Source organism: Octopus bimaculoides, chromosome 1 (genome assembly GCF_046866305.1).
Source record: "Octopus bimaculoides isolate indiv1 chromosome 1, ASM4686630v1, whole genome shotgun sequence".
NCBI lineage: Eukaryota > Metazoa > Mollusca > Cephalopoda > Octopoda > Octopodidae > Octopus > Octopus bimaculoides.
The window spans coordinates 136258447-136272536 of record NC_142928.1 but is presented as its reverse complement, the minus strand read 5'-3'; the positions used below and the strand labels follow the sequence as shown (position 1 = coordinate 136272536).

At 34.1% G+C, this 14090-nt stretch overlaps 1 protein-coding gene across 29 annotated transcripts in view; it reads right to left on the bottom strand.

Moving 5' to 3' along the window:
• LOC106871495 (anion exchange protein 3) overlaps positions 1 to 14090 on the bottom strand; it is a 746335-nt gene that overhangs the window by 46199 nt on the left and 686046 nt on the right. For all 29 annotated transcript variants that reach the window (XM_089359039.1, XM_089359081.1, XM_089359088.1 and 26 more), the window contains one exon: positions 7646 to 7898. In XM_089359039.1, coding sequence (XP_089215165.1) covers positions 7646 to 7898 — 253 coding nt within the window. The remainder of the gene's footprint in view (positions 1 to 7645; positions 7899 to 14090) is intronic.

Genomic DNA, 14090 nt, shown 5'->3' with positions numbered 1-14090 from the left:
ATTGACTCTTGAATTCAGAAAAAGATCTGAAAATACATTGCACGTCATTCAATTTTGTTTTGTATTTTTCTAAATTTTTTTCCTCCATTTCATTCAGCCAAGCTGGGTAAATGTGAAGGCAGACTGAAATAATGTTATCAAGTAAATAAAAAGAATACCAGGCAAATAATGTCTTAAGAGGAATTCTATGAAACCTATACAAGTGTAGTAAGTATGATAGGGCTGAATTGGGTAACTTCACCAATTTCAAATATAGGCAGGACTGGTTGAGCTTAAGGTAGAGCTGTAAGTACCTTAACCATCTCACTCTGAAATTATTTTGTTTTCCCCTTCTCGTTTAGGTCTGTATAAAATATCTCACTTACTTCCTCTTTTGCATCAAATTGTTTCTCTTTATTTGTATTTATATGACTTTATTTAGTTATTTTGTTGTTTTAGAAACAATCTAAAACAAAAATAATTATCATCATCATCATCATTATTATTAATTTAATTATTTCCTCATTGACTTCTTCAAGTAATTTGATGAAAGGTGAGTGAGAATGGCGACAATGGCCAGTGTGAATCAGTCTACACCAGTAGACTGGAGAACACAGATAGATAGGACTTTTGCCCTTGGTGGTTGGGATAATCTTGGATCTATGGGTTTTAGGTGGTACTTTGGTACTCTGTTGGTTACAAGTGTACCAGTCGATTCAAACAATGGAACAGCCTGCTCAGGAAATTAATATACAAGTGAAATTATTGAGCACTCTGCAAACATGCATACACTTAACGTAATCCTCAGGGAGATTCAGAATAACACACCAAATGTGAGAAGGTCAGCCCTTTAAACTACAGGTACAACTTATTTTTATTAGCTGAGTGGACTGGAGTAATGTGAAATTAAGTGTCTTGCTCAAGGACACAATGCACCATGACTTTATGATTGAGAGCTGAATACTCTAACCACCAAGCCATACGCCTCCATTACTGGTCCTTATAATTTTACATGTTATTATTCATGGCAGAATTGGTAGTACACCAGGTGAAATGCTTAACAGTATTTCGTCTGCTGCTAGATTCTGAGTTCAAATTCTGCCACGGTTGACTTTAGCTTTCAACCTTCAGGGTTGATAAATGAAATATCAGTGAAACACTGGGGTTGATGTAATCGACTGCGCCCCTCCCCACAAATTTCAGGCCTTGTGCCTTTAGCTGAAAGGATTATTCTCCATGTCAGTTGTTCTATAATCATTTCTGCATTAACAACAATTTTTTTGGTAAACTGTCTGCATAATATCTCTTTTTCAGTTGCCCTTGGGCAAATAAAGAAATCATTATAATTATTTTGAAGAGCTGGCTAAAAGAGTATTTTATTTATTCTTCATACCCAGTTGATAGAGTATGTACAATTCAATTAATAATCCCCACTTTTTGTACTCAATGTAAAACAAATCTCCAAGGGAATCTAAATGTAGTTGCTCAAAATTGCTAGAAATAACAGTTATATCTTCTCAAATCATATCCTGTTGTCTTAGAAAAGAACACTTTAGATGTAGTTTTGGGTTCCACACAGGAAATTGATGGGCTGTTCACGACTGGAACGGGGCAAAGATCTTATATTAGCTGTGGTTTGTTTGACAGGGTTGTCGTAAGCATAAATAACGAATTGAATTTTCGATAATACAAAAAGAAACGGAAAAATCTCAAGGGAGATTACTCTAAACTGAACGCCTGTTAGCAAGGGAGGTAAGTATACAAAACGTGTATTAAAAGTTTTACTACATGAAGCAAAAACAAAACAAAAATAGAAAACGAAGAAAAACAACAAAAATCACCAAAACAAATCTGGAACAGAGAACAAGAGAATCTAGTAAATTTTTTTCAATATTTTGTTGTATCTGGCATGTAAACATATCTTAATATATCTTTATTTAATTTTTTATTACTAAAATACAGACATAAACATTGTTATAATTAATCAAATGTTTTGCTAAGCTGAATAAATGAATTTGATAAGCTTCCAACTTCAATACAAACATCTTAAATGTGCAACCTGTAAGGCCAAAATGTGAAGAAAACACAAGTTAGATTGAAAAAAAGGTTGCTGATTTCCAGTGTCTTCAACATCAGAAATAATGATATTAGAGTTCAATACAGTCAACTGACAAAATATCAAGTAGTAGCCAAGTAGCCACCAAGTAGTAGCCAATAGTATTTAGTGAAGCAAGCAGGGGAGGTAACTGTGAACCTTTGTCTCCGCTAATATTTGAACCACAGCGTTCAGGTTTTTCAAGTCATGAAATATGTTAATGATCAGTACTGGCTGACTTATTATGGTGGAGATGGCAAAACTTCAAAGGAAATAGACGTTTCTCCACCAAAAGTTTGGTCAAAGATTTTAGTAGGATGGTTAACAGCTATAAAAAAGACTAGCAAATTCAACTTAAGCTACACATCATCTGCCTTAACATACTGTTCTCTCTCTCTCCCCTCTTTCACTTTTAAGTAACATGCTTATGTAATAGTCAACAAAAGACATTAACCTTTATTTATAATGTCCAAAAACACATATTAATTGCATGCAGTGATAAGGTGGTGAGTTGGCAGAATTGTTAGCATGCTGGGCAAAATGCTCAGTAGCATTTCATCCATCTTTACGCTCTGAGTTCAAATTCTACCAAGGTTGACTTTGCCTTTCGTCCTTTTGGAGTTGATAAAACAAGTACCAATTGAGCACCAGGGTTGACATAATCGATTTACTCCTCCCGCCACCCAAATTGCTCACTTTGTGCCAAAATTTGAAACCAATTATATACAGTGATTAATTGCATATACAGTTGGCTTCTTTCAGATTCTGTCAAGCAAAATCCACTCACAAGGATTTGGTCAACACTAGGTTCCATGCAGTGGGACTGAACTCAAAATTTCTCATCACACAGCCATGCCTGCATCAATGGATGTACATAATAAATAGATAAAAATGAATGAAAAAGAGAATTGAAATTAATTGATAATTGAAATAAAAAGGGGACTGCTAAATACACAGTTAAGTTATGTAAAAGTGGGTTTGATTATTTCAATATTTCTTAGAGTTAATAAGCCTTAATTTTAGCTTACTGGCAAAAAACCTGTGATGTAGCATGTTCCCAGTATTGAAAATATTAGCAAACTTATTATTTTTGGAAACTCATCATATATGAAAGGCAGTGAGCTGGCAGAATTGTTAGAGTGTCGGAAAACATGCCTAGCAGTATTTGTTCTGGATCTTTATATTCTCAGTTCAAATCTTGCTGATGTTAACTCTGCCTTCAGCCTGCTAGAGTCAATAAAATGAAATATCAGCAAATACTGGAATCAATGTCATATCATATCATATACACCCAGGCCTATTCCCCATTTTTTTAGGAGGGGGTAGTCACAAAAAGATACACACCAGGCATTCCATTCATTTCCCAGTTCAAAGAGACAAGTCCCATTCTATGCTTGGGTCAAGGGATAGAACACAACCCCCAATATCAGCAGCGGGGCCCAAAAGCATATGCTGGTTTACCCCTGCCACATCATGTTCGTTTTGTACCCCTTTGAGCAAAATCAAATTCACTCATCCGTCCACAAACACTCTCCAAGCTTTCCTATCATTTATAAACTCTTTTGCCTCTCTCATTCCAATACCTCTAACCACCAAAGCTTTCCTCACTCCATCCATCCACACAAACCGAGGTCTGCTGCTTACCACTTCTGCCTTTATCCCCCTCCTTACCATCTGCTTCTCAGTCATGTGGCCAAACCACCTCAACATTCCTCTATCCATTTTGGTTGTTAGTTTTTCTCTCATTCCCGCTTGCCTTTGCACCACCTCATTCCTCATCCTGTCCATCTGTGTTACACCAACCATAGCTCTCAAACATCTCATCTCAAACACATCTAATTGCATCCTTTAGCTTTGACAGGCCAGAGGACTGAGGGTTGCATTGAATACCAATGTTTGCTTGGGCATGGTTTCTATGGTTTCTAAGAGCTGGATACTCTTCCTAATTAGAAAATTACTGTTTTTAAATCTCACAACATGAGATATTCAGCAACAGTACTTTGTAGTAAAGATTGTTTGTCAACATTCATCCTAAACAAGGACTGCCACGTTATGTTGACAAACAATCTTTACTACTGCTCCTAATGCCAACCATATTACAGAGGATACTGGGTTTTTTTTTTTGTGGCATTGGCAGTAGTGAGGTCATCAAGGGGTTAATGAGACAGAAAAGCCTGCTCAACTGAGTAAGGGTATAGTAGAGAGGGAGGTGGGTTTATGCCAGGTGGTGAGAGGCTAAAGTATGATAGAGGTTGAGGAAGAGGTGTCTGGTTATAGAGGAGATCAGGCTACCACACATTATATAAGGGTTGGTGAGAGTAGCTGGAAAGAGAGACAAAGATGTTGGTGGTGAGGGGTCAGAGTGTACTCTCAAAGTATGAGAAAGTGAGTGCAATAGAGAACACAGACACAGGATTAGAATGGTGAGTGGTCAAATGTGCAAGAGTTGAGAGGAGTATGACAGATGGCAAAAGGTGGAGTATGGTAAATGTAGTGAATGGTGGAAGCTGGTTGATGGTAAATATAAAATTGGTGGGCAAGTTGAAAGAAATAGAAGAGGCTCAAAAAAGAGGTAATGACAAGTGAAGTACAGAAAGGGTGAAGAGGAACATTATAAAGTATATATATATATATATATATATGTATATAGGTAAGTGGTAGGTTTGCCTCGATCCTTCAGGGGTAGTCTGAAGCATCCAAGCAACCAGGGGATGTTTAAATCCGGAGGCACTCCTGGGGGTCACCTGTATGGGTACCATCTTGGGAAGAGGGCGTCCAGAGGCAGGTAATTTATTGCTTAAACCGTAGTTTATGTAAATATATATATATATATATATATATATGTATATATATATTCTTTTATTCCTTTACTTGTTTTGGTCATTTGACTGCAGCCATGCTGGAGCACCACCTTTAGTCAAACAAATCAACCCCAGGACTTATTCTTGGTAAGCCTAGTACTTATTCTATCAGTCTCTTTTGCTGAATCACTAAGTTACGGGGACATAAACATACCAACATCAGTTGTCAAGCGATGGTGGGGCAACAAACACAGACACACAAATGCATACATGGATATATATATATATATATATATATATATATATATATATATATATATATATATATATATGTATATATACACGACAAACTTCTTTCAGTTTCTGTCTACCAAATCCACTCACAAGGCTTTGGTTGGCTTGAGGATACAGTAGAAGACACTTGCTCAAGGTGCCATGCAGTGGAACTGAACCCAAAACCATATTGTTGGGAAGCAAGCTTCTTACCACATAGGCACTCCTCATTTTAATGTGACCCATGTAAGCATGTTAAAGTAGACATTAAGAATTTTATATCTATCTATCTATCTATCTATATATATATATATATATATATATATATATATATACACATATATGTATGTATGTATGTATGTATGTATGCATTCGTGTGTCTGTGTTTGTCCCCCCACCATTGCTTGGCAACGGATGTTGGTGTGTTTATATCCCCATAACCTAGCGGTTTGGCAAAATGGACTGATAGAATAAGTACTAAGCTTACAAAGAATAAGTTCTGGGGTTGATTTGTTCAATTAAAGGTGGTGCTCCAGCATGGCCACAGTCAAATGACTGAAACAAGCAAAAGAGTAAAAGAAAAAAATAAAGAATATATACATATATATATATATATATATATATATATATATATATATATATACACATATATATATATATGATAATCGGTCATAATGTCTTACGTTTAAGATGATTCCCATGCTTTCCCTGATGAGAAGGTTACAATTTTAATATCAAAGATCCCTATGGATCACACAGGTTGTAATCCTTTGAAACATATGTAGGAATAAAGTATGCAATTATAACATGCGTTTTCTCCAATCCTTAAATTCTTAAATATACTCAAATACCCAAAATTTCAAGGAGTTCCTGCCTTAAAAACAGGAGCTAACCACAGTTATTTTGTGTTCTTTGCTACATTGGTTTCTATTAACCCATTTATTCTATCAGAAGAATTTTTATTCATTAAGATAGAAGAAATACACATAAATATATATATATATATGAACATACACAGACATAGCGACATGGTTGAGAAGCTTGCATCAAACTATATAATTTCAGGTTCAGTTCTACTGCATGGCACCTTAGGCAAGTGTCTTCTACTATATCTCCTCAATGACCAAAGCCTTGTGAATGGATTTGGTCAATGGAAACTGAAAGAAACCCATAGTATTTGTGTGTGTGTGTGTGTGTGTTTAACTGTGTGAGTGCGAGAATGTGTGTGTTTGTGTTTCCTTGTCATGACATTGTGATAGTTGTCGATGAGTGTTATTGTCATACAACCAGTGTCATTTATTTCCAATATTCTGTGAAAGACATATCTGTTCATGGGAAAATATTATCTTGCTGGGAAACAGGTGAGGACTGGCAACAGGACGAACACCTGGTCATAGAAAATTTTCTTCAATAAACTGTCCAACCCATGCAATTAGAGACATGGATATTATGATGATGATGATGATGATGACGATACATACATACATTTGTACACACATGCATGTGTGTGTGTGTGTGTGTGTGTGTGTGTGTGTGTGTGTGTATACTCTTTTACTTGTTTCAGTCATTTGACTGCGGCCATGCTGGAGCACCACCTTTAGGCGAGCAAATCGACCCCAGGACATATTCTTTGTAGGCCTAGAACTTATTCTATCGGTTTCTTTTGCCGAACCGCTAAGTTACGGGGACGTAAACACACCACCATTGGTTGTCAAGCGATGTTGGGGGGACAAACACAGACACACATATATATGATGGGCTTCTTTCAGTTTCTGTCTACCAAATCCACTCACAAGGCTTTGGTCGGCCCATGGCTATAGTAGAAGACACTTGCCCAAGGTGCCACGCAGTGGGACTGAACCTGGAATCATGTGGTTGGTAAGCAAGCTACTTACCACACAGCCACTCCTGTGCCTATATATCTCCTCAGTAACCAAATTGGTTTCAAAGTTTGACATAAGGTCAGCAATTTTGAGAGAGGGGCTAAGTCGGTGAGCTGACCACAATGCTCAACTAGTACTTATTTTATTGACCTTGTAATGGTGAAAGGCAAAGTCAACCTCGGCAGCATTTACACCCAGAATGTAAAGATAGATGAAACGCTGCTAAGCATTTTGCCCGACATGCTAACAATTCTGCCAGCTCACCACGATGTGTGTGTATATATTGGGACAATGTAATCCATGATGTAGGAAACACACACACTTTTATATCCTGCCACAGGTTGGTATAGATAAATTATGTAGCGGAGGTTTAATCAATGTGTTCACATGCCATACTTCACGAGACTACCAAAAATGCTCTCTCTCGACTATTAATGACCTCTATTCTTTATATAAGAGTTCGGCTAGTCCATTCTCCAATCTGCCAGGGGTGTCAGTGACTTCCCCCCCCATAAGATATATATATCTGAAATACTTTTGATCATAGATATGCTGGATCAAAGGTAACGCTGGTGCTAAACAATAACAAAAACATAAAGAGAAATATTTCTTACCATATTATTATCAATATCGACTTTGGCCATTTCTAATTTTGTATATTCCCCAACGGATGTTTCTGGAAGCTTAGAGCCACTCATGTCTGACAGTCCTGTAGGAGTATGGACATTGTGTGATGACTGGTCATGAAGATTTGGTACAGCATTACTACCACGATGGCCAGCTCGAGTTAAATTAGTCACAGAACTAGCAGATGTGAAACTGGCTGATGACAAGGTTTTCATTAGTGATCTTTCTCGAGTAACATGTCTGAAAGAATACAAGGGAAAAATATAAGACAAAATACATTTATATAGATATGTGTGTGTGTGTGTGTGTATGCATGTATATATGATTGCATAGTTGTGGTTTGAGTATGTTTGTGTGTGTGTGTGTGTGTGTAGTATATATGTGTGCATGTATATATGTATCAATACATGTGTATAAACACACATATATACGAACATACACACATACACATATGTATGCATACACACACATGTATTTAAGGTATATAATTGAAAATGATGTTAGTGAATCTACTATATTTTCCAATTCAAGACCTATTCATTCTGCTACATCAAAATTAAGACTAAAAATAACATGCAATTCAATGTTTAGCATGCAAAGACAATGTAACATTTCTGAATATAAACATATATGTTTGTATTATATATATATATATATATGTTTATATACAAACACTCACATATATATATATACATAGAAACACACACACACATATATACATGTAAACATATTTATATGTTCACAGGATCACAGAGGCCATACTTCTGGATTCCAACTGTAATTAAGTGGATGTTTTAATACCAAGACAACTTTCAAGGAAAAAAAACAACAAAAAAACATGCTAACATTTTGTAAAATATCATTAGGAATGAGAATAAAATAAGTGAGCTTATGCATGTACACACACACACACACACACACACACATATATATATATATATATATATAAACAAATGAATAATAACAGATGATGGATACTGACCTTTATTCATCGTCTATTATTATTCATTTGCTTACAATACAACATAGAGATTCATGACACGTCGGACACCCTAGGGTATACCAAACAATGTATGATCAATGCAACGTGTGCTTTGGACCAGCCCCTAGGTGTTAAATACTCGTAGGGGTGGTTTTCTCTGTGTGCACAACCTGAACATTCTACTGGATATTTAATCGACCATGGGTAGTAACCACAGGTTAATCCAACCCTACCTGGTGCATATTATTTAAGTACCCAATTCTCTCAAGAATCCTTATTATTGTATGTATGTATGTATGTATGTATATATGTGTGTAAGTATGTTTGTATATATATATATATATATATATATATATATATATACATAGACACACGTGGATGACTGTGTATATATATGTGTATGTGTGTGTGTGTATGTAAATGTCTACTAGATTGACAAAATTGTTCACTTTTACCAGTTCCACTGATGAGCATAGAGATAGAGAAAAAGGATATTTTTCTTCTTTTTTTTTTGCAAATTAATGTTATGGTATTATAGTTGCCAGTACAACTGTATCTGTACTTTTACAACTACTTCTACTACTAATACTGCTAGTATAACTGTTGTGTGCATTAGCACAGACTTTTTATTATATTTTAGTTGTGAAGAAAGGTGATGCTCTTAACTTTTGCACCTCAAAATTTGGTTAAGGTTAGCAAGGTCAGTACTCAACAGGCATAGTTTTGTATATCTAAATGTTTAATTTTAATGAGTTTCAATCCAATACAATGTTTCCTAAGGATTTCGCCAGGGTTGATATCATAGGATCTTGACAATTTATGTGAATTTAAGTAAGAGAGAAATTGTCTTTTTACACAAGGTGCTACCTACACCTCATATCAGTTTGAACTGCTATGAAGGAATTAAGTCTATCATGGCATTAACACATCACAAGATTCTGTCTTCCCAGACTTGCAGCCTCCAGTTCATAGTGATTTTATTTCAACTTTAGCCAAATAATGAAAAAAAAAATATGCTTCAATGACACAAAATGGATGTTATAGCTGCTACTGAAACTGCATTTTATCCCCAGCCTATCATTATTATTATTAATTATTATCATTATCATTATCATCATTATTATTACCTCTGCATTAACGAAGGCAGTGGTATTGTTTTCAATTATGTTTGTTTGTTTGTCCGTGGACAAGATATCTCAAGAACCACTGGATGGATTCAGATGAAACTTTCTGGGATGTTTGACCTCGTGACTGGCACGAACTGATTAGATTTTGGGATCAATCCAGCACCGAACAAGGATTCTGGATTATTTTTCTGTTTTCTTTTTACTTAATTTTTGAGAGCTGTCGGGTTCATTTTTAATATTCTCATTTGTGAGAGCAGTTGAGTTTATTTCAGATATTCTCATTTTAAAAATCATCTCTGGCTAATTGTTGAGAGGATGTTGGTGTTGCTTAGCGAAGGTTTGTGCTCTCTGAGTGCTCTTGTTATTATTGATATTGTTATTATTATTATTATTGCTGATATTTTTCAGGGAGGTTTTGTTGTTGATAGATTGATAACTTATGAAGTGATTGTTACTTAGCAAATATAAAATATTTTCATATAGCTCCTAAAATGTACTGTTAATGCTGGAAAGGCAAAATATGCCCCATTTCTTTTCTCTCACAAAAATCGCATACTTGCTACTTATGTAAAAAGCAATCATTCATGGTGTTTTATGAACGTTCTGCGCACTTTGGTATAATAAAAAACAAAAAGGTAATTCAACAAAATAGATGTTTTCTGTTTTACTAAATTATTTCTACAGAGATGTTATATAACTAGAAAATTAGTTATATTCAGTGTTACAATGTTATTTTTCTTTTGAGGTTAATGGCAATGCTGAGGAATGAGAGAAAAAAATAACAGCTGATGATGACAACATTGTTACCTCTGCCTTAGTGAAGGGGGAGGTATTGTTTTCAATTGTGTTTGTTTGTTTGTCCATGGACAAGATATCTCAAGAACTACTGGATGAATTTGAATGAAACTTTCAGGGATGTTTGGCCTCGTGACTGGCATGAATTGATTAGATTTTGAGATTGATCCAGTACCAGACAAGGATTCTGGATTATTTTACCATCTTTTTTATTTAATTTTTGAGAGTAGTTGGATTCATTTTTAGTTTTCTCATTTGTGAGAGCAGTTGAGTTTATTTCAGATATTCACATCTTAAAAATCATCTCTGGCTAACCACTGAGGACGTTGGTGTTGCCTTGGCAGAGGTTTGCACTCTCTGAGTGCTCGTATTATTATTAAGGTTCCAAGTGGTTATGTTCAGATTCTACCTAGGTTGACTTTGTCCTTTATCTACTCAGGGTCAATAAAATAAGTATCAGTGAAGCACTGCCTCCCACAAAGTTTCAGACCATGTGCCTATATTGAAAGAATTATCATTATTAACATTATTATTATTGTTGTTGTTGTTGCTAAGGCAGTGAGCTGGCAGAATCATTAGCATGCTGGTCAAAATGCTTAGCTGTATTTCTCCCATTGCTACGTACTGAGTTCAAATTCCACCGAGGTTAATTTTGCCTTTCATCCTTTTGGTGTTGATAAATTAAGTACCAGTTGAGTACTGGGGTCGGTGTAACTGACTTAACCTCTCCCCTCAAAATTTCAGGTCTTGTGCCTGTAGTAGAAAAGATTATTATTATTGTTGTTGTTGTTGTTAAGATGGTGAACTGGCAGAAACATTAGAGTGTTGGAAAAGTGCTTCACAGTATTTGTTCCGAGTCATCACATTCTGAGTTCAAATACAGCCAAGGTTAATTTTGTCTTTCATCCTTTCAGAATCAACAAAATAAGTACCAGTCAAGTATTGGGGTCAATGCAATTGACTCGCCTCTCCCCTCAAAATTGCTGATCCTGTGCCAAAATTTCAAATAACTATTATTGTTGTTAGGCACAGGCATGGCTGAATAGTTAAGATGCTTGCTTCACAACCATGTAGTCTCAAGTTCAATCCAACAGTGTTGTACATAGGACAAGCAACTACTACAGATCAGAGATAACCAGTAACTTGTGGGTGCAATTAGCTGATAGAAACTGCATCAAACATACATGTATATGTAAGTGCACACACATGTTTGTGCGTATGAGTGTATTCACTTTAGTTTCTTCACATGTCTGAGTAAAAGCCAGTGATATCATATTTAAATTCCCAATGAACAATATATCCTGTAGCTCAGCTATTTTGAAGCTTTGTGTTTTACAATATAAAAAAAGGACCCTTGTTAAATAGATAAGAGCATCTGGCCCAAAAATACTACCTTAAGTAAGTACCTGTCCAACCCATGCCAGCATGGAAAAATGGAAGTAAAAAGAATGAATAAATGAAATACTACTACTATTAGTACTACTAGTTTTTCCTTCTTCCATGTGTAAATCAATCTTTCTGTAGCTTTGTCTTCCTTATTCTCCCAGGAAACCAATTCCTAGTTGAAGGTATTTCACTTCATTAACATCAGTAATAAACTTGGGAATAACTACAAAACATTAGGTCTCAGATTGTTTTTTTTTTCCTAATGATTAAACTTTGTTTTTCTCATTTTTTTCTAGGCGAAGCCACACTAACTGCTCCAGTGGATTATCTGCCTGGCTTTGTAAGTTATCTGATAGTAATTATGTGTGTCCATCCATTGATCTATTTCTCTCTCTATCTGTATATATATATATATATATATATATATATAGGAGAGAGAGTGTGTGTGTGTGTGTGTATGTATTATATACATACACATACATATATGTATATGTATACACATACATATATAGAGAGAAGGAAATAGAGTGCAGTTATTAAGATATATGACTTCTATAGTAGCTAAATCCTGAAAAAAAAAATTCCACAAAGTAATGGAATGGTTTGTTAGCAGAGTTAAGAGCAAAATCTAATTAACTTCTGAAGTTAGAGTTCTCTGAGGCCATAACTTCAGATCGGATCATGATTTGACCATATCAAATTGTGTCTGAATACTAATTGACAATACTCCTGTATACCATGTATTTTATTATTAGGATAGTGTTATTATTATATAGTGTTATTCTATGAAATAAAAATACTTAGCAAATTTAATATTATCTTTATTAGTGTGTTTGATAGCCATCAGTTAAGAGACAGTTTTTGTCATGTGGTTAGCTATTTTGCAGACCGCAAGTAAACATAACCTGAAGATCTAAAGAATTATTGTAAAAACATTTGTTAGACAACTGGTGTTAAAAAAACAAAACAAAAAAAACAACAACAACAAAGAAACAGAGACAAAAAAAAAACATTAAAAAATTCTGCTATCAAGAAACAGTCTGAGTTTAGAAGATAAATTGATAAGATCAATAGTAATTAAAAACATGAGAAATTATTTTTAAGAAAAGACATGCAATACAGAGATTTTGATGATGAAATTGTGTGGTGAACTAAATATACAAGTATCATAAAGTAGACTGATTTAAGAGAAACTAATGAGAGAAAGATGTGTTATGGATAAGATAAGATGGAACAACAAATATAATGGAAAGGGTATAAGATGATGAGGATTCTGATAAACAAAATACACTACTTGGTTCTAATTATACTACTTTAACTAAACTTGTATTTCAAGCTAAACGATGCATTTAAAAAGATGGATGCACACATGACAGTAGATTTTGCATAGGCAACATGATGAGTCCTTAAAACTAAAAGAACCAAAAACATCTCTTTTAGATCTGTAAAGTAAAATGTTACACACACACATATATATATATATATATATATATATATATATATATATATATATATATATATATATATATATATATATACATATATATATATATACATATATATATATATATATATATACATATATATATATATATATACATATATATATATATATATATATATACATATATATATATATATATATATACATATATATATATATATATATATATATATATATATATATATATATATGCATACACTGAGGCAGAGTAATTTGCGTTGGTAGATACTTACTTCACAAAGAATTTAGTTTTTTTTTTTTTATCTATTTTAAAAAGAAATTACAATCATAAATATAATAAAAGAAAATTTTTAAGTAAACACACATGTTTCTTTATCTGAAAAGTAAAGAATGGCAATTAGGAAAATAGAAATATTAAGGTAAGATTAATAAATATCAACATCGAATATTTATGTTTCAATATCTTGCAAAAATATAGAAAAAAACAAAAAGGAAAGCTTTTAATGGCAGTTAGGAGATATAAAACTTCAGCTTTATTTTACCTTGAAAGAGGAAAATTCAGATTAGAAAAAAATAATAATAAATGTAAAAGAAAAACAATTTTCTTCACTTGTGTGTGTTCTTAATTGAAAGTCATTAAGATCTAATGAAGTAATTGCATGGAGCAATGATGAAAA